Raw genomic sequence first — 22,932 nt, 5'->3', positions numbered from 1 at the left:
AACTACCATCTTCGCAAACACTTTGTTGCTTAAAATTTGATAAAATGTCAATAAAAAAATTTGAAGAATACAGTAAAAAATACGACATTATTGAAGGATTAGTAGATTTTGGACCTCTAGGACGAAGCGATCAACCAGCGGAACATGTTTTATTATTTTGCCTTGATAGTATTAATGCAGAAAATCCTTGGCGGCAAATAGTAGCATACTTTTTGACCGGAAAAAATTCAACGCATAAAGAAATTGTTCAACTCACCGAGATATGTTTGCGAAAACTGAAAGATATAGGAGCAAATGTTGAATTGATTACATGTGACCAAGGTGGAGCAAACAGAAAAGCTTTCAGTAATTGGAAAATTTCATCACATCAACCGTTTTTTTTATTGAATAATGAAACTTATTTTACTTCCTTTGATTGGCCCCATCTTATCAAGCGGTTGATTAGTCAATTGAGATCGCATAAATATATTTACGTCAACGGAGAAATAATAATATCGTTTTATGACTTATTTGGAACGTAGCAATTTGACAGAAATTTAAGCACTTCAAATTTATTAAATCACATTACCTACGCGCACTTTTATCCAAATAATTTTGAAGCCATGAATGTCAAAAGAGCTTTTCAAATGTTAAGTGCAAGATTTGCTGCATCAATATCAACAGCAGGCCACAGTAATGTGTTGAAAAGTACTTCATGGGAAGCATCTGCGGATTTTGTATACAAAATGAATAAAATAATAGATGCTATGAACGTGTACTATTTAAATGATTGGAAAGGAGAAAAGGGGCCGTTATCAAATGCTAATGCAATGGCTGAAGAATTATTAACATCTTTTATAGAATGGTGTTCAAAGTGGAGTATTTCTTCTAACAAGATGTCGAGACCTTCGTGTTTTGATGGAATGATTATGACTGTGCGAGCAATTTTATCTATGTATCGTTCCATCCAACAACATTATCCAGACTTCAAGCTCGCTACAGCACTATGTAACCAGGATAGTTAGAGGACGCGGAGGATTCAACCGTAATCCCACCACGAGAATGGTACGGTTAACATTGCGCCATATATTATCAAGTGGATGTATTTACGGAAGTGGCAAAGGCAACGTAACTTGTCCAGAAACGCTTTCGTTAATGGAGAGTACATCCGAAGTTCGTGAAATGGAAGCTATAAATACTGTTCAATTGCAAGAAGAATTAACTTTTCCAATTGAAATGGATAATGACGATAATGATGATCTTATTGCGACAGCTTTTGAAGAAATAACGAAATATTCAGAAGAGAACTATTCCGACAACTTTATAATAAATATAATCGACAACAGTAATTCACCAGGGACATATGAAGGAAATGCAATTGCATATTTTGCAGGATATATTGCTCAAAATAATTACAAAAATACTAAGTGCGACAGCTGCCGTGAAACAAATATAAAAACACCGATGGAGGGATCAAATGATAATGAGATTTACATTCAGTTACGTGAATATGAACACGAAGACGAAGATGGACCAGAAGTTGAATGGCTATCAAGGCCAACGGATGTATTTATAAATATTGTTGCTCTTCAACTTCAAGCATTCAACTTTTGTTATAAGAAATATTGGCATTTAAAAGATGTGAAAAGAAATCTTCTTGAGATTTGTATAAAACACGTTCAGCATCATGTAGCTGCAGATTGGTTTGATCCAAACAACGAGTGCTATCTGCATAGAATCCAAATGTTGGACTTTATGATAAGAGTCAAGATATATGCAATTGCAAAAAAAATAACAATGGAAGGAGAGTAGGAATAAACATAGTTGGAGGATCAAAAGAAATAAGAACAAAGTGTCAAAAACTGAGGAACATAAAGCACATGTAAAAAGATAAAGATAAAAAACAGCAACGGATATCTCAAAAAATCTAAAGCTGGGATAAAAAAGCATTTTAAATACACAATACAGACTGCGCTTTGCTACAACTTTGCGCGCCTGGCAGAATGCCTGTTCAATGCCTTTTCCCCGTATGTATATATATATTTTATTACATTTATAAATACATAAATATATATTTATTTAATTATTACGTACAAATTTATTTAATTGCTTTTAAGAAAAAATATGTAATTTGCAACATACAGGTGCATACTTTATTTATTTGATATATTTCAGGGTCACATTTTTTTACATGCAGATGATAAGGTATAATGGATTAAAAATATATTGTCATAATGCAACTCAGAGTACATTACACAAATATGAAGAACAAGTATAAATCTCTTTGAAAATGTATGCATAGAAATTAATATAAATTCTTCTATTTAAATCTTATTTGAGTCTGAATACAATAATTCTTCAAAAAACACGTGAGTATTTAAATCTTAAGTTCTTTCTTTTTATGCATTATAATTAGTAATATGCATATAATAATTACTCATTATTATAGATATCGATGTTTGGAGACTGGCTGATGACAATAGATATCATAATTTATTTCTGGTTTGCACGTAGATTAAATCGGAATTCATTATTTTATTATATTTGTGGCATAACACTAAGAAGGATTTTATCCCTTATAATTTTAATATATATATATATATATATATATATATATATATATATATATATATATAAGGAAAATTAAACCACAGGTAACTAATTTATAGTTGATTTTTAAAATTTTTTATATTTTTAATGTTTTTTATATATTTATTCAAATTATGTAATGTTAATTATCATATTTTATAATTTACATTCTACGTTCCAACAATTTTTATATACTTTTTATATAAAATGTATAAACGCAAATATTGTACTTTCAATTAATAATAAAATGTATTGCTACGTTTTTATTTGTTATTTATTTAAAAGAGACTTGTCTATAACACCGCAATATGTATATACCTATCATATACCTACCTATATAAAATAAAAATTTATTAATAGCAAAATAGAGATATATAAATTTTTTTAAGTTTATAAGATGTATGGTAAGAAAATAACATTTATCAGAACATAAAATCAATAAACACAAAGAAAAGTTTCAAAAAGTTTGGAGAAAATAAAAATACATAGACGACCTTCTCGGGAAAAAATAGATTAAATGTAAATAGATGTAATTATATCTAATTAAATCTCGTTAATCTAAAAAATGAAAAACTTAAGATCTACTTAGATGTAAGCATATCCCCAAGTAGCAAAGAAATGTTTAATAAATGTTTAAAGCTCATTTTTAAAGATATTTTAAAAATGTTTATTAATATTTTATCAATAAAATATTAAAAAATTAAATATTTAATAAACGTTGAATCAAGACTTATTTTACATAAACGTTAAAATAGAGTTTTTTTAAATAAAAATATATAAAACCAGATTTCACTCATAATTAGAAACGTTTTAAAAATATATATCTATAAAATAAGTTTCAAACATTTATTAAACATTTCTTTGCTATTTGGGTCCATTTAGATCCAGATAGATCTATCGATGCAGATCTATTTCAAAAATAGATCTGCACCAGTAGATCTAAATAGATCATCATACGTATACTTAAATCTTAGTTGATCTTTGAAGATCTACAGAGATTTAGATAGATCTACCAGTGTAAATCTACATAGATTTATATCGATCCACTTACAATTAGATCTAAATTGTTACATAAGTAGATCTAAAGATATATATGCTTAAATCTAAAAGTAGATCTTAAGTTTTCCATTTTTTACATCTAACGAGATTTAATTATTAGATATAATATTATATCTATTTACATTGAATCTATTTTTTTCCGGGTTTACTAAATAATAGTACTTAAATTTAAAAAATAATGTTGTTAACATTTGACGCTATTTAGAGTATATAAATGTATAAAAAATATATACGAAAATAAAATATATTCCTAGCATTAATCCAATTATTTTAATAGTTTCTTTTTTTATCGGACGCAAAAAACAAATTTTTAAATGCAAGCGATATTGCATTGTATAATTTTATTAAAAATTATTGAAAGAAAAACTATAAGTATTAGTATTATCATATTTAAAATAGTTATGTTAAAAAGTCAAATATTACATATAGATAGCCAAGAAGCAAAACTCTGACAAAAATAAATATTGGAGTGTAAATCAAATGTAAGGAAAAAGTGACAGAAGCGTAAACGAAGCTTCTAGAAGACAAAAATTAAAACAACGAAACGTAAAAAGAACGCTTCTTTTACGTTTTGTTGTTTCAATTTTTGTCTCCTAGAAGCTTTGTTTGCGTTTCTGTCACTCTCTCCTTACATTTGATTTAAGCTCCTTTGACTTAACGAAAACAGTTTATGACAGATGAATTAATTATTTCAACAGTAATATAAAAGTTAATTATTATATTTTATATATATATATAAAATATAATAATTAACTTTTATATTACTGTTGAAATAATTAATTTATCTGTCATAAACTGTTCTAGTTTGCCGGCCGCTTACCACCGCTGCAATATCGCGTCACTGATCTGTCTATTAATCTCATGTTTATTCTCATCATTTCATCTCTCAGACTGTCACACTCGTCTCGCGGTCATTTAGTCCGGATTTGCACCTAGGGGCAAAGTCTATCGACAAAATTGGATATATTTAGTCTGGACTCAAACCAGGGGCATAGTCTGTCGACAAAATCGGATATATTTAGTCTGGACTCAAACCAGGGGCATAGTCTGTCGGTAAGGGGCATAGTGTGTCGATAATCTGAGCACGGAAATGGCAGTCTCGCCTTAACCTAGGCCATTGGCTATCTGTCTATTCATCTGTGGTATAACTGTCTATGTCTAGATAGTCGGTGGAGATTATTATAACTGTCCGTAGAGAGAGTATATACTAGAATGACAAAGCATCACGCGCAGTTAATAAAACATTAATAAATCTATAATATTTCATTTTTGATCCACAATTATAAATCCACGTATATGCACCAACCGATCATTTTACCGTGGCACCGAAAAGTGATTCTGGCCATGTAGTTCTGCGGATTCTAAAATGGATTCATTTGGCGCTACTAGCTAGAAAAAGTGTCTTACAAAAAACGGCGGCGTGGCCCTTTCTCTGTATAACAGGCTTCAGTCTATAACAATAATTTCCATAAATTATTTAAATGTCACATAATTCTCTATTTTTTTTTGTTATTTTTTGCTGATTATTTCATTTATGATTAATCAATAAAACTTGTATTTTGATTCAAAGCATGTGACATGTACTTTTTTAAATTTTTGCATCTAATATATATGTACTGGCCACAGACATTCTTATACTACATATACACTATAAATATGCTTTCAATCTATCTAATTAAATAGCTGTGTTTGTTTCACATGTCAACATGTGATGACAAGATATAGCCGTGTTAGCAATCTAGGTATAATATATAGAAGTCTGCAGTACTGACTATGATATCTGATATACATACAAATATGGCGAATTTTAGCGCCATCTTTGATATACCCTAGATATAATACCAATGTACAAACGGAAACATACAAAATTTCCTAAACGTAGTCGACGATTGTCCGAGACAGTCACGCTCCATAAGGGCACGAAGAGGTACAACGCAACGCAACGTGTTCACTATTAAATAGGTTGATAAGCACATGCTTACGTGGACGATAAGATAACGTGGGTTTGCATTTCAATAAGAGCATTTGAAGTCCCACAGTGTTTATTTACGCTTAAATGTCAGTGCCACTGTGGACTGTGTGGGTTCCGACATCATAGTGAACATGAACAACTCATCGCGTAAAGTGAAAAACCCGTTGTTGTCCGCTGCTGGTCCTGACTTTCCCTTTGACAGTTACGCGGAGAATACATTATTAGTACCAGTTACACCCGCGTCAGCTGTACTCCGAGACGGTAAGTTTATTCAACGAGAAGCTCTGGGTGAGGTCCAGCATATTTTTCATATGATTTGACCTGATAATACAGAAAATTGGATAGCGATCGATTTCAAAGTGTGATTTGCAAAGAAGTAATCATAAGAAATAATTCTTCAGGAAAATGATTCTTTTTTGTTCCGTTTGCTCCGTTTTATTGCTCTTGATCTTTCTTGCATTGTGCCTCTGTATTTGCCAGAATGCATTCGTTGGCAAACATCTGTTATTCCTTCATCATTTACACAGTCGATATTGCAGAGAGAAATGACAGTACGCGATAGAAGTCCCTGATAATGACTCGAGCATAAGGCATTTATATCTATCTAAATATAAGATTCAGTATATCCATTTGGCCCACACATTTAGTTATGCCCAAATTTATATAGTCGCATAAAGCATATGCATAAGAACTCAAATAATGATACAAAGATCAATATATAAGATTTTTTTCTTTATATGCTTTCTTTATATATGCAAATAAAATTATATATGCAAATAAAATTTGAATATTAAGATATAAAGATCTAAACTTCAAAATATGCAATTAATCTAAACAAACTAGCGAATTTGAAAGAATCTACATGTACATAAAAAAAATTTATTAATAATATGTCTATTATAAGTGATATTAATGCTTTCTTTATTAAATAGTAATTGAATGAATAATTTCTTATTCAACTTAAAATATAGAAAGTTATATAGTTTATATATATTTTTTTTTTCTATTTATATACAGTAATGTAATTTAAATTTCAATTTAGTAACATTTAAAAAATAACACAATTATATTTTACAATAAAAATTTATTAACTGCATTATACATATATACACTAAATAATAGATATTTTAGAAATTTAATGTAAAATTTTTATGATATAGTTGGTTGTGATAATGATAGCTAATTTTCGCATTAAACATATTGTTAGAAACTTGTTCTTTCAGATCTAACAGGCGGTCTAGAACCATATCTTTGTGTGTAAGGCAGATCGTGACTACTCCTTCTACTAACGCAATAAATTATTGCAATAATAAGAAGTATTATAAGAAACAGTAGTAGTAATGCACCAAGTACGATAGCTGCTATTTCTCCTTGCGATAGATTGTCCCATGCTATAAAAATGAGATGTTATCATGACATTTTATCTTTTGATACTATTATACATTATATTACCCATAACCATAACATTATACAGTCATGCCATTTTCATATTTACGGCATCTTATATTTATCATAAATTTCTGTTAAATAAATGTGTCAAATATACATTGAAATTTATCGGCAATAAAAAAAAAAAAAATATTACCTGTGACGTCGATGCTACGAGAATACTCATTGTCTGACACATCTATTGCCGTAATAGTAGCTGTTGTTGAGCAACACGTCGATGAATAAAAAAATGTAACACGGTCCTTTGTGCCGCTTATAAATTTTGTGCGTAAATATAATCCATTTGGAGTCGATATAACGCGTTTTAAACCTACGTAAAAAAAACCATAAGTAATTCAATTAAATAGAAACTTTTGGTTGGTAATTATATATATTGATTATCTATCCATATTATTAAACATTTGTCGAATACCTGAATCGGAATCTTGAACGTTGATGTCAACACTCCAAAATGTTTTTTCACAACGATCTTTGTCCAGTTTACCAGCGCAATTGCTATTGAACGTATAATCCACTATCGGTTTTACATTATCGATGCTCTAAATGCAAAGAGAAATCATAGATAATTAAAAATTTATATAGTATATTTATAGTACAATTTATAATAATAATAGGCATAAAATATACAATCTTATATAAATATAAAATTAGAATACATTGTAACTCTCGCGTTGCATATAATTTATTTTATATTATTCTATATTATTATTTTTTATAAATTATTGTTTCTTTAAAGTTGGGGAATTTATATATGAAAGAAAATTAGAATTGTATATATATAATATTGCCTATATATCTTCACTTATTTACCTTGGAAATTGCATTTTGAACGTAAACATAAACTGTCTTCTCCGGTATTTCCGTACCATCGATAGACAACGTGAGGGTATTGACAGTATCTTGAGTATCCAATGGTACAACGATATCCACGGCTACATTAGTTGTCTGTCCTGGATACAACCATAAGCTGTTGCATACAAATTAACAAAGATAACCACAGATTTCAAAAGCAAAGACAAAGCACAATCATACGGATGCTTTTATATATATGACATTTTTTTATAGCTCGTGTTAATTATGCTTGCTTTAATACAATTTAGTTTTTTTTTTTCAGTGAAATTAATAAATTTTTTAAATATAAAAATTTATACACACATAAAACAGAGAAATAATACTTATTTTAACTTAAAGAATAAAATTTAATATATAATTTGTTTTCAAAATATATAATCCATATTATTTACAAATTAGTAAGTTGGTTATATTAATTTCAATAAATTAATCGTAATAATCTTAATTATATTAATTAATTTATTTAAACAGAACAGTGCGTGACAAATTTTTGTATAAATATTACTTATTTTCTTTTGCTTAAAGATCACTACTATTGATGTAAGATTTGTACTCAAAGCTATATATATGCAGATTCGCATTTTTTATTCAATCAACAGTTTATTATTTGTGCATTGGTTGAGAAGGACATAAAGAAAAATCTAAACTGGTATTTACTGTGAATTACATTATATAAATTGCAAATATATTATATACGTCATATGAACGTCAATGCTTATCGATTTGTATTGGCCAATATATTCTAATTTAAATCTTTCCAAAAACGAGTTAATCTTTATTTATTTTTATTAGTTGATTTACTTACAAAGTTGGCATGATGCTGAATATTCTAAATGGCAAACTTCTCGCTCGAATTGCATATCTCACTGGAAGCACGCAATTATTCGTCACATCAAATAGCACTCTGTGTGTTGTTCCTGGTGCAGCAATCAAGTTACTTTTGGCATTAATTTCTAGCAGTATTTTTCTTCTTTCAAAAGAATTTCCAATATTTCTAGCAAACTTCGTTGAAAAATCTTGATCGCTATCCTGTGTATGTATTTGCATTAATACATTATCTCTAGTGGATAGTTTCACATCGTTTGTATCGATATCTTCATTTAATGATGCAATTTCCGATGATCGCGATTGAGCTTTTTGTTGTTGCTCCTGTACAGTAAAAATCTTATTTATAGAATGGGAGAGAGAGAGAGAGAGAAAAAGAAAATCAGTATATATAATATATATATGTATATTTGTATTTTATATTTATTAAAATTGTCTTACAAGGACTAATATTTTTCCATTAAATGCCTTGCTATTTTTTAATGCATCTTTTGGAATTTTAATATCACCATAGCTTGTTAGAGAATTATTACGTGCGCGTAGAGAGAAAACCGAATAATTGATGAAGTTTCTTGCTACAGTAGTCTCCACCGAAGGCAATAATACATCAGAGAAATCCATTGTTTCGTCGTCATTATTTGTTTTATTTTCATCCATAATTTCTGCCGATCTCTGAAACACGCGCGCAAACTCTTTGGTCTTCTAGTTATTTTAGAATTTATTGCATATATACTGGTTTGATTGTTGCCAATATTTTCGGGAATATCCTTTAGAATATATACATGATTGTAATGACTACGTAAAAGTATATCCTGATAATTATGTATGGTAATGTACAAAAGATGTAAAAAGATATCGTGCTGCTATTCAACTTACTTTTCTTAAATTGATGAATTCTTGAATTTTCTTATTTATATTCGTTTCTTTAGTTTTTTCTATGCCTTCATCTAATATTTTATTAGAGTCCTTTTCTGTATTGAATTCTAGAAGAAATAGTAAAAATAAGAATTTATAATAATATATTTCTTAAATATAATATTAATAAGTAATATATTTTAAATAGTGTAGTAAAATATTATATTCTTTTAATGTTTCGTTTTTTATCCGATTATGTATTTTATACATAAATGATATGTATTATATCAATTTTTATTGTTTATATTTATAAATGTAATAATCAATAGAAAATCTTCTAATTATTATTATTTTATATTTTGTTTTATTTTAATTTCTTTAGCTATTTATAACCAGGTTATAAAGCAAAAGAAAAAAATATAATTGACATATTTTTGTCGTTTGACAGTTAATATATGTATTATATCAATTTTTAAAAAGTTTGCTAAATGATGCACGCAATATTCTTTTTGGAATTCATTTCGGAAATTTCATCTTTCGAATGCATAAACAGAACTTTCACTTTCACCTGTAAAGACTTTATTTAACTTTCTATGCCAACGAAAGCAATAGATTTCTATTGAAGTTTGTTGCAGTATTGAAAAGCAAAGAATAATTAAAAGTGTAACACAAAGCTATAAATACAATATCAAGGAATCTCTATTATACAAAAGAGATAAGCATTGAAATAATTACAATCATTTCAAAACTACAACTAATTTTATTTACCATGTACTAATAGAAATAGAGATATTTCGTAGATTGGCTAAAAATATAATTATACGAATAATAATAACCTTGGCAAAGTTTCGAGATATTCAATGGTACGGCCGAAAGTAGATGTGTAAATTTTATTTACAAGAAACGTCCGTAGATTTATTTACGATCGCATATTTTTGTATATATATCCATTTCTCATTAACTCTATCTTAAATGTCGCATTGTGTAGAAAACAGAAAACAATTTTTTATTAAAATCTTGTTTCTTTCTGCATGGGCTGATATGCCTAAGGATGCAAATGAGCGAGAGTAAAAGAGAGGGATTGAGCGAGAGCCGTGGCCAAAGAGCATCGTGAATTGCACAATCTTGTGTGTATCTGCGAGCCAGAAACCGATGGATTGCAGTTGTAAGACGACTGCCGTATTATGAGGAAGTTGGCAGCCGCGCAAGAGTACGTGTGGACCCAAGATCAACTCGCGTGTTTTTTTGACAGTTAAATCGCGCAAAGATAAAAGTGAGTGTTTTGTCTTGTTGATTGTGATAAGAATCCAATTATTAGTCATCGTGATAAGGGAATTTATCTGATTCTTACGCACAATTGTAGTAAAATTGCGAGACGTAGTCGTTTGATTTATTGATTTATAGTCTATAATTCTATTATTAATTAGCATTATTTAGTTAATGCAATAAATTGATATAAAATTTATTAATCAATTTCTTTTGGAGCACAACTGTTTTGTATTTCAAGATTTGTTTTATCTTTTATTATTAATGATAAAATCAATTCTTTTAATACTAAAATAATATTGCGTCTCACACAGACCTTTTATCAAAATTATCATATTTATATTTATAAATGCAATAATCAATATATATATATAGAAAATCTTTAAATTATTATTATTTTATATTTTATTTTATTTTAATTTCTTTAGCTATTTATAACCAGGTTATAAAGCCAAAGAAAAAAATATAATTGACATACTTTTGTCGTTTGACAGTTAATTATTTATTAATTATACCAAGAACGTCTCATAAAAAATGAAAATTTAAAAAAGAGTTTATAAATACATACATATAAAAAAAATAAGTTCATAATTTTAAGTTGCATAGCTATAACGTTACATAATCAAGATTTACAATTTCGATTATCACTCGTTAATTATTCTTCGTGACGTTATTCTCATCGCATTTCAAAGAAAGTGATTACATTTAAGTCGTATTTTAAATTTCCCACCCCTGTTAGTTTCACGCACCACCCTCTTGGTGGCAGGTTGCGCGCATCAATAACTACCCTTTCCGTGTTGTGCGTACAACATGTCAACGATATCATTATTCCTGGTTTCCGCCTCATTCTGTCCGTTAATGTGCATATTGACAGTGAAAAAATTGTTCTTGAAATAAACATTTCGATAGTTCAGATAGTAAATTAAAATTGATGATAAAAAATCACAATTTATTGATAAGAGAATCATTAAATTTCTTATCTTTGTATTATTTAAAGCTGAATTGAGTTACTGATTATAAAGGTTTCGTGAAAAGAAAGGTATATCGTCTATCAATCAAAAATAAAATATTATAATAAGTGCAAGTATGAATTCTTGTGTGATGTGGCTATCTGTGCTCAGTGTAATACAACGAATACTAAGCAATCACTCGATCAATATTGTCTTTGGTGTATGAAGGTTAGATGGATGTAGCGACATTGTTCTACATAGATCTAATAATCTAAAAATACATCAGTAAAAAAATTAGTATGATATGATTTTTACAATTTGTTCATACACGGTTTAAATGGTGTTTTTTTTTTTTTGCACAAAAGATATTTCAGTAAATAGAAGACAGTTGTGATATATATGTATTAAAAAATTCAGTATCGCATGAATAGAATAATAGATATTGATATATTTTCACGCTAGTCAATCGCGTGTATGTAGTGTGTTATTTTAATTGTAAGATTAATTAAATAATCTTATTTCAGATCAATGAATATATTTTTTTTTATCAATTAATATATATTATAAACGTCAACATAATACTTTCCACGAATAAATAAACAAAATTAAAGATATATACTTAGAACAAAATCACATATATTCAGAATACCGTCTTCTTATTGTATATAAAAATAAAAAAATAGAGTATGTGTACGTGCACGGATGTATGTGCTTATAGATAGAATTAGAACTGCTTGCGAAAGATTTTCTCTCTATGCACACACACACATACATAGAATGTTAATTAAAATTTCAATTTCATTATTTATGAAAATTGGTTTTGATATATTCGTTCAAGTTAACCCTCCTCCCTGTACACTAATTTCTTTCTGCAATATATAAAAAAATGCATTATATATATTTTAACCGAGAATTTTTTTGTGGTATTTAAAGAATACTTTAAACTTTAAAATATGAATTTTGGAGTTTCAAGGCTTTAATTAAATTCTGAATTTAAATTTATTGTGTTGATCAATTGACTTTTCTTCTATATTTGTAGTATTTATAGTATTTACAATGTCAGAGCTCAAATAAAGATAAATATCTAATTAATAGATATGTGATAGTATTTATCAAAATTGATGTTTCTTTAAAAATAACTTACTTGACAATAGTCAAATAGTCTAAAATTATTGAATTTTATTATCAATAGATATATGTCTTTCTGTCTTTGTATTCGGGCTATTACCCAATAAAAAATAATCTAAAACATCAAAATAATTATATAAAACTAATTTATATATAATTTGTATTTCAAATCAATTTATTATATATATAAAATATATTATCTTATTATAAAGAATATATTAAATAAATGTATATATATATATATATATATATATATATATATATATATATATATATACATTTATTTAATATATTCTTTATAATAAAATCATTATCATCAGTATATGTTATGTTGTAATCATGTGTTAATAATTTAAAATATTATCTAATCATGCGTTATCAGTTATTTTCAAGATATCTAATGTTAAAAGTTAAACTAACAATAAGAGCAATGGCATAATTTGTAAAACTTATATACGTCATTCAATCGAATATGATAAACAACGGCAATAATATTAATAATCTAATAAAACATGATTTATGTAATATCTCCACGTTAAGATTTTTTTATATTTTTTATTTTACTTTCATTTCCGGCGAATGAAAAGAAAAGATAAATACCTTTAACAATAGAATCGTTTTCACCAGTTTTTACTTGTTGTATGCAGTACCTTCCAACAAAAATATTTTGTTTTTTTTATTTCACATACAAATTAATTTTTGTAAAATAGTTGTAATTATTTACGTATATTTTGTATATATCGAGAAATAAAATATATATATATCTTTTTTGGCTTTTTTTTTTAAATTAATGTTCACACATCTACAATATAAGCAATTAGAACATAAGAAAAAGAATTAAAGTTTCGTCTATATAATCATTCTTCTAGTTTTATTAACATAAATATATATTGTCACACAAATTGACATAACAAACCTAGAACATCTTTCTTTTAAAAAATCACTTGGAAATTTTATCATTTCAGATAGATCCTTCGGAGATTCTAACGGAATGTCAAATTTAGACCAGCCATTCTCTAGAGTAATCCCATCCAATCTCGTTTTTGTCTCGATTGATTGCACATTTCGTGTATTTTCTGATTTGAGTATTCCCGCATCTTTCTCCGATCGAGAAGCGTTATTAATCGATGTGAAAACTTTTACGGACGTTGATACACCGAGTGCATTTCTGTATAGAATACAAGTTACATAACATATCACAAAAAGCCAGTACACGCGTGATTTCATGACGTAAGCACGTTAAGCGCAGGGAAAAGACTCGACGGAAAGACTAGAGTAAAAATGTGCGGCGTACTTATAAAGTTTCGTTCACATGAGTTTACCAAGGGGTAACATGTCTTCAGTTACATTGACGATAACATGAGTGCAAAAGTAAATCTGGGCGTAACGTACGTTGCACAATCAAAGATATCTCGTTATGAGTAAAGCTTGATACACAATAGTTGGATAAATTTATTACTTAAATATTGTAGTATTTAATATTATGTAATTATCTCAAATTAAATGCTTTATAATTTAAATTATAGAATTAATATTTATGAGATAATATGCATATTCTTCATAGTGTGTTTCAAAGTTATATTGAGAAAAAGTGATAAACATTTTTCATTATTAAAACAAAGAGTAAAATAAAATTTGAATAAGTTGGTTATTTATACTTATATAATAAGATTTAGAGTAAAAGCTTTAGCTTTTCTTTAATTACTATATATCAAATTATTAAGTGTTTTATATTTTATATTAAATTTAATGATATTGTATATATTTTTATGATTATGTATAATAGAAATAAATTTTTTTTATTGAATAAATACAAGTATAAAAGTATTTTTACTAATATATATGTTGTCTGTTTTTATAATAATTTAATGACGATGCCAAAGAATTGATATCTAATAATTCAAATACGAAATCTTTGAAAACTATTAATGAGTTTTTCCTTAATTTCGCGAATGTCATTGTTAATTATTGTGAATTACCTTTAAAGATTTGCACTTATGAATAAGTTACGTCAATGTAAAAACATCAAACAATAATACAAAGTATCTCTCAGGATGCTCGTCTAATCAAAGACTACGTCAAAGAGTAAGAGCATTATCGATAGCATTATCTTTTTCATTGGTTCTTACGTTCATTGGATCCTGTCTAATATTGACAGTTCATAAATAACATGGAAAATTCAATTGTCTAGAGGAAGATATTTTTTGTGGACGATTTATTATATCCGATTGATTAAAAATGATTAAATGTATCTATTTTTTAATTTTTTAAAATGCTTTTTCTATATTTTAAGAGAAAAATATTATTAAGAAAAATTTATTTTTGTGATATAATTTTTTATTTTAAGCATGTTTGCCTATATTTACATGAATTATTGCAAGATGTTTGCAATAACGGTAGACAAAATATTTTTATATATTTCTCGCATATATCACGGATATATATACAAATATATCAGAAAATCAAATATATAATATTAAAAAATAATATATTAGAAATCGATAATTGTAAGTTAAATCATTTTCTTCTAGATGCCGAGCTCGACAACTTCATAGGACAGGAGCCGGCTAATATTCAATCAAAGGTTCAGTCTCCATCAAAGGCACAGAAGAATTTTTCTACGGATGCATCTTTTCAGTCAAAGGAGAACAAGGATACAGTGAATCAGCCAGCAAAATCGGGATATTTCACGACGATTCTTTCTTCTCTACCGAACTTGTCGCTGTCATCAGCTAAAACCGACGCTTTTGGATCGCAAATAAATCAAACAATCGATAACACTTCAAGCGGAGTGGTACACGAACCTAATCTTTACGTATCTTCACAAGAACATAATGATTCTCAGTCGGAAATACCAGGATTCTTAGCAATTAACTCTCAGAATCCTCGAAATACAAACTTATCAGGATTCGCTGCTTGCGGTTCCACTGATACTGTATCGAATCCTCCGCCCAGTTTACCTCAGTCTGGTTATGGTGAGTGTCTAAAATTAATTTGTAAATAAAATTATGTTTTTCGGTTAACATAATTACTAATGACCTAAAATAATTTTTATTACGAGTTTTTTTGATTAAATCTTTAGTTAATTATGTAATGTTTGAATAAGTAACTAAGTGACACGTGAAAAATATGATTTAAAGCAATTCCAAAAAATCATAATTAATAGAAATCCAAGGTTAATTTTTACACACGCGCATAATTATTGTACATTTAGTTCATTCTATTATATAATATAGCAACGATGTTATGTTTTAGGAGAAAATTTTTTTAGAATTAATTATTATTTCTTTTTAAAGCGCCTGTTTCTTATCGACTTGGTAATCAACGACGGCTGAAGTATGCGCCTCCACCTGATTTAACGACCAACAATGCAAAGCCGAGCCCAACGGTACAAACATACTTTCCTACTCAAAATGTGTCTGCACCGCCAACCATTTTGAATCCGTTTAAGTCGGAGGAATCGGTGCAGGGTAGCAATTCTAACGTACAACAGACTAGTTCTTTACCCGAACAGCTTCCAAAGTTTGAGCAGCTATCGGGAAATAGTTCTCTTCATAGCTCATTTCGATCCAATCCAGTTGCAACAGAAACAACATATAACTCATCCGTAACATTTACAACTCAGAATAAATTTTCTGAAAGTTCTTCCGTATCTACGCCATCGCAATTTGTTTCGTCGTTATCAAGACCAATACCTGCGCAAATATTGGAGCCCGCAACGCCACAGAACACTCCGGCGAACGTCTCATTCCCCGGGTTCGCACCTTACGTGAATCGAGATATTCTACCGGCATCTAATTTAGACAGAGAAGTGGTTGCGTTTAGAAAGCCAAATCAACCAAAATCATCGTCGGAATTTTTAAGAGACGATATTCCCGAGACAACTACAGAATCTGCGCATAAACCGTCATTGATATCGAAGGAGACAAAAGCGACATTTACTCCGATATCAGCAGCCAAGGTGACAGAAAAGTTGGAGCATTTACTGGCAGAGCAAAAACAAGATTCTCCTTGCGTGACAACTTCCGAGACCTTTTCAAAAATTAATGAGATTTCATCTAGCGTTACTACTGAATTAACAAAATCTTTCGAAGCGCAGAGCGAGACACCGCTGGCTACAAATGAGTTCATCGATGAATCATACACGGCAAAGTTGAATGACGTTCAAGAGAAAACCGCTCAGCCTGGAAGTGATACTTGGAGTGACGTATTTCTTGGGCAAGAGCCCGCGGCGGAATCTGTGATCTGTCCGGAAGTACATACGGATAACAATCCGGTTGTAACAGATAACCAAGCGGCTGAGTCGAACATACATTTGCCTCCACAATATTTCCAATCGCAATCGACATCTATGCCAAGCTCCGTTGTATATGCAGACAGACCCGCAGATCAAAGATCAAGCTTGAATTACATACCGCCTGTTCAACTTCCGCAAAGCAGTTTTTACAATCCGTCGAAACTAACGGAGCAGTCGGCAAGTGTATTCTTTGAATCGACAAAACCGGACGGATTCTTAAATTTTTCTCAGGAGAAAAATATAAATCCTTCTTATGATCAACCAAGTACCTTAATAGTTGATGCGACAAAAAATTCGCAGCAAGTTGAAGAAAATTCGGCTTCTAATTCTACAGCGATTGATTCCACGGTTCACGTACCGTTTTGGAATGCCGATCAATCTTCTCAATCGCAGGTGTTAAACGTTATATCTAACCAGCCAGTATATAACGTGCCCAGCCAATCGCCAACGCCAACATTTTATAATCCTGCTCAATTTACAAATGAATTGCCTAAACAACTAACTTTTTCACATACATACAATCAAAAATCTTCTCAACAGCAATCGTATCAAAACCCATCCTTGTATGAGAATACCAGTGGATTACAGCAATCTTATATTGCTCATGCAGAAAATATTGCATATTCTTCGCCTATAGTCTCGATGGTAACAGCAATACCTGAACCAACAGGATCAGCCACACTTAACCCTATTCAAATGTCGGTTAATGCGCCGATTCGTACTACACCAGATACTATTCCACCAAGTTTTCAAAATTGGGTAAAAATATCTCGCTTACATCATTTCTAATTTATTTATAAGACTGGGCAAAAGAATATCTCATAAAATATTGCCACTAAATACAAATTACTAATAATATTGATAAATTTTCTTTATATATATATGTAATTAATTTATATTTTTTCTCTATCTTTTTATTAATAAATTCTTTAGACAATATTTTTATACTTGTATTTATATAAGTAGAACATTTTTAGCTATATTTTATTTGTTTTATTTTGTTATTTAAAAAATACATAATAATATATTATTATACTTACAAAAAATAAATATTTTTTAGGCTGCTGGATCTTCTGATAAACATATGCAGTACAGATCGGTATACCATCATTGGTTCTACCGTAAAGAGGTGGAGAACAAAACATTATGGCTTCCGTTTTCTATGCAGGATAGTTTAAAGTTAGAAGAAATACATAATTCTACCGATATTACGCCTGAAACCATAGTGGCTATTGAGGGTGGTCGTTACGACGTCGATATTTTGCGTCGTCAAAGAACGCCCGTGTATTGGACCGGTGCGCCTACCGAAGTCAGACGATGTTCTTGGTTCTTCAAAGAAGCAACTGAATCGAGATATGTTCCTTATAACGAAAGCATTGCTGTAAAGCTCGAAGAGGAATACAAGCAAGCATGCCTTACGAACAATTGGAATCGAAGAGTTGATTTGAATAACGGAGAATATATTATCTTCCATAGCGCAACAGTCCAGGTTCATTATCTACAACTAACTTCGCCCGATTTGGCAGGATCTTGGGGAAACAGTGTAGTAAGAAAATAAGCTTTATATAATAAATTCAACGTTAAAATAAAATTATATAATAATTAAAGCAGCATATATTTGGAAATATTTAATTGGAAAATTTGAATTTATAAAAGTTCTGCTTAATAAACTGTGTAATGATCCTAAATTGCACTGATGAGTAATTGTATGAATTTTGTATTAAAATGTTTGTTCATAGTTTTTTTTAGATTTTATTATTGTTGAAATATTGTACAGTTTGTTTCGTTGTCACTGCGATTAAACATTTTATATTATTATTTTATTTTATCAAAATAAATGTACTGTTAAAAAATTATTTACTCTTTATGTAAATTTATATGCAATTTATATGTTCAATATATTATTAAGAATGATTTGTTTTATATAGTTTACATAAGCTTCACTTAAGCTTTTAATTTTGTCTTACATAACATTTTATATTTTCAGTGTTTTTTAAATTATATTTTATTTTATATCACACACATTATTTCCAATTTATTTTTTAAAAATATTTTATTATTTTTGATAAATTATTTTACCCCTTAAGACGCGATTTTTTATAATACACGCATGGTTCTGTTTGAAATGGTGGATCCTAATTTCTACAGGGTTCAGAGGACACTACATATTTACAGGGTGCTGTAAGTAGACCAAGAGTTGTTAAAAGAGGAGTCGATGAATTCAATATAGACGAGGGTGAGCCCGAAAAAGTAGATCATCTCCTATTTCTCGTTCATGGTATAGGTAGTGTTTGCGATTTGAAATTCCGCACTGTAGAAGAAGTCGGTAAGTTGTGAAAAATGTAACGTTAAATGCGGATAAACTATTTATAATGATCACTTATCAAATCTATAAATATCTAATTTCGATATATTAATGCTTATAATTTTTTTTTTTTTTGTCAGTTGATGAATTTCGAACTATATCACTTCAATTGGTGCAGTCACATTATCGTACTGCGGGCGAGCAAGGAATCGTAAACAGAATAGAAGTTTTGCCAATCTCCTGGCATACAACACTTCATTCTGAGGATACAGGAATCGACAAAAAATTGCAATCTATCACATTGGAGAGTATACCAAAGTTACGGCATTTTACTAATGATACTTTGCTCGATATACTTTTCTATACTAGTCCCATATATTGTCAAACTATTATGCGCACCGTTGGAAGTGAAATAAATAGATTGCACTTTCTATTCAAAGAAAGAAATCCTACCTTTGATGGAGAAATATACTTAGGTGGTCATTCATTGGGCAGTTTAATCTTGTTTGATTTATTGTGTCATCAAAAACCCGTTAAGAAAGAAGAAGAAGAAGAAGAAGACGGGAAAAACGATGACAATACTGGCAGTGAAAAGGAAGGTGTAAGTAAAAAAAGAAAATTATCGCTTTTTTACTCGATTTTATGATAATTTAAATATTTCTTATCTTAATTTGAAATATTTAAGTAGTAAAATATCTATCGCGTTATCGCAGGATAATGATAGTATTGGGCCCATTAAGCCAATGCCGGCAGCTGTTCTGAAAAGACGTCTTAGTAGAAAAATCAGTTATGTTGTAATGGGCGCGGCAGGAACTGGCCAACCTTACATACATTATCCGCAACTCAATTTTCATCCGCGTGCATTTTTTGCTCTCGGCAGTCCAATTGGCATGTTTGTAACGGTTCGCGGAATTGATACTCTCGGAGAAAACTTTACTCTACCCACTTGTCCAGCTTTCTTCAACATTTTTCATCCTTTTGATCCAGTAGCTTATAGAGTAGAGTCCTTGATTAATCCTGAAGCTCACAAATTTCGACCTATGCTGATACCACATCACAAAGGCAGGAAAAGAATGCATTTAGGTGAGTTTAAAAATTTTTTATTTTTATAATATACATATATGATAATTTAGATGATAAGAAATTTTAATAAAGGAAAATTCATATATTTATTAATATTTATGATTTGCAGAATTAAAGGAAACGATGGCACGTGTCGGAGCAGATTTGAAACAAAAGTTAATTGATTCCGTAAAAAATACATGGAACTCTTTCTATCAGTTAGCCTTATTTCACAAGACAGACAATCAAGTTTTGGAACGTGAGATCGATAAAGTTGTCGAGGAACAGTTACAGAAGCAGCCTAGTATATTAGATCAACATAACAACGACGATGGTGGTGCCAATTTAAAAATAGGAAAACTTAACGGTGGTCGAAGAATAGATTACGTGCTTCAAGAAGCGCCTTTTGAATATATTAATGAATATATTTTTGCTCTTACAAGCCATATCTGTTACTGGTAAATCTGGATACATTTGTTGCGAGAAATATTACGTTATATTTACTGCCTACTAATTCTTATATTGTTTGATTAATTTTAGGGAATCCGAGGATACTATGCTATTGATACTGAAGGAAATATATGGATTTAGAGGTATTCAAACAGATGCGCAACTTCCTCAGCAAACAATGTCAATTGAGAGAGTGTCTCCTTCGCCATCTTTGAATTTAGCAACTGCATTGTCAAACAATGAAATTAACGTAGGAACATCTGTTATGGGAATAGATCCTACAGTACCCATATCAGGCAGACCTGTTGGTCCACCACCTAAGACTGGTTTTGTACCAAAATCATGATCGACGACACATCTTTCCGACCTTACTCTTTTGAATATATAACAGAAGTAAAATTAATCTCTCTCTTTTAATGCGATAATAAATCATCGAGAAAGAAATTTGCTTTCGGTTGGTATCTAAAATAAATAGATAAAAATGACACATCTAACATTGATATTAAAAAGAAAAATGCAAAAGAAAAATCAAACTTTGTATTTTACAGTGTTTTTGTGTGAATTATTTGTAAATTTTATTACAAAGCACTAATTAAGAGATATATGTATATGAAATATTAATTGCATTATATTACAAAATCGGCCTATGTAATCAATTCTCCTCTCTCTGACGATTTTTAGTTTTGTAGTAACAAATTATTTGACAAGTTATTAGATGTTAATGACAAAAAAAATGTTAAGAATAATTCGATCTATTGGTATGTTTAAATAATTGTTGATTTCTAATTATTGCGTTTAATTGCATATTTAATATATTATTGACATTAAAATGTTAAATATTAAAATGTTGTATGCAAATGTGATTGTATGATTGAAGGTATGTATAAAATATTGCATAGAAAAGATATCAATATTGGGACAAAAATATGAAATAACATGTAAATATATACGTAGATTAAATAAATTTTTATAATTTGTCTAAACGGATTATAAAAAGATACTAATTTTGATTCTTATGTATGCACCAATTTTAATAAATTACAGTATTCTTTTTTACATTTTGGCAACTTTATTCCTTTATATAATTTGATTACAAATTTACGCATATATTATATAATCATTATATAACCGCTATTTAACTGATATTAACAGTATTAATTCCAAGTGTATTTCAGGTATAGCCATAGAGACACGTGATAGAATTCTGAAAAACTTTGGCAATAATTTTGATCGTACAGTCGAGCAGCGTGTGCGCCAATATGTTCCTTAAAATGGTGTTACATGTTCAATCGGATCAGCGAATAGCATCACCTTATCGCGCGAGCAGCTTTAGCGGTTCTAGAAGAAAAAAAGAGAATGCTTCCGCACATGCACGGCTATCACGAAACGCTAATTAATTGCGATGCAAGCCTACCAGGTTCGAGACTGCTTTGCATTTTGCGTGCAGGCTCTCGTAAAACTACATGCCTGTCAGCCCCGGCGAATTTCAAGATGATTTATCGTCCTCGCAAAACTAAGTTTTTCGCAGTACTTCGTGGCTTCTCGGCGGTTCCGAGAGGCACCGCTTTCGACATGCAACTGTGGTCGCTGCGGGCACGATCCGTAAAGTTGATGTCGTTGATCGACTACTACTATATCCTCCCCATCTAGCCTGGCTGACTTTGAAATATGTTTCCTTCAAAAAATCCTTTCGACATAGAATTTTTCGGTTGGCACGTTTCATGGTGATCCGTATATGTTATAATTGGAGAAATTAAGTGCCAGCTTTTACGTGACGGCGTTTAATACGTACAGCCAAGCCTATATTGTCAGGCGAATAATCATGCACATGAAAAGTCACGTTGTACATTAATCTTTTTGTAATTTCGTCAAATTATAACAAGAATCGTGAAAC

General features: G+C 29.6%; 2 protein-coding genes across 3 annotated transcripts; one reads left to right on the top strand and one right to left on the bottom strand.

The window, feature by feature from the left end:
* Positions 1 to 5,516: 5,516 nt before the first annotated feature.
* On the top strand, positions 5,517 to 21,939 carry LOC138934491 (SEC23-interacting protein). Of its 2 annotated transcripts, none has more exons than XM_070298299.1 (9): positions 5,517 to 5,860; positions 15,456 to 15,899; positions 16,221 to 17,980; positions 18,282 to 18,767; positions 19,397 to 19,547; positions 19,667 to 20,127; positions 20,240 to 20,609; positions 20,719 to 21,046; positions 21,129 to 21,939. In XM_070298299.1, the coding sequence occupies exons 1-9, from the start codon at positions 5,731 to 5,733 to the stop codon at positions 21,382 to 21,384; spliced, it is 4,386 nt and encodes a 1,461-aa protein (XP_070154400.1). In that variant the 5' UTR covers positions 5,517 to 5,730; the 3' UTR covers positions 21,385 to 21,939. The 2 variants fall into 2 exon arrangements, with proteins under 2 accessions (XP_070154400.1, XP_070154399.1); XM_070298298.1 differs by having other exon boundaries at positions 19,370 to 19,547; positions 21,129 to 21,938.
* LOC138934492 (uncharacterized) lies at positions 6,712 to 14,225 on the bottom strand. Its single transcript, XM_070298301.1, has 9 exons — positions 13,841 to 14,225; positions 13,525 to 13,574; positions 9,602 to 9,708; positions 9,167 to 9,397; positions 8,706 to 9,049; positions 7,859 to 8,015; positions 7,461 to 7,587; positions 7,185 to 7,358; positions 6,712 to 6,990 (listed from the first exon to the last, which is right to left on the bottom strand). Exons 1-9 carry the CDS (start codon positions 14,149 to 14,151, stop codon positions 6,803 to 6,805), a joined length of 1,689 nt encoding a protein of 562 aa, XP_070154402.1. The 5' UTR covers positions 14,152 to 14,225; the 3' UTR covers positions 6,712 to 6,802.
* Positions 21,940 to 22,932: the final 993 nt, after the last annotated feature.

Source organism: Polyergus mexicanus, unplaced genomic scaffold (genome assembly GCF_030449975.1).
Source record: "Polyergus mexicanus isolate NDT 795.1 unplaced genomic scaffold, iyPolMexi1.0 SCAF_7, whole genome shotgun sequence".
Lineage (NCBI taxonomy): Eukaryota > Metazoa > Arthropoda > Insecta > Hymenoptera > Formicidae > Polyergus > Polyergus mexicanus.
Note: the sequence above shows the minus strand (reverse complement) of the source record. Positions and strands in the feature narration are given on the sequence as shown.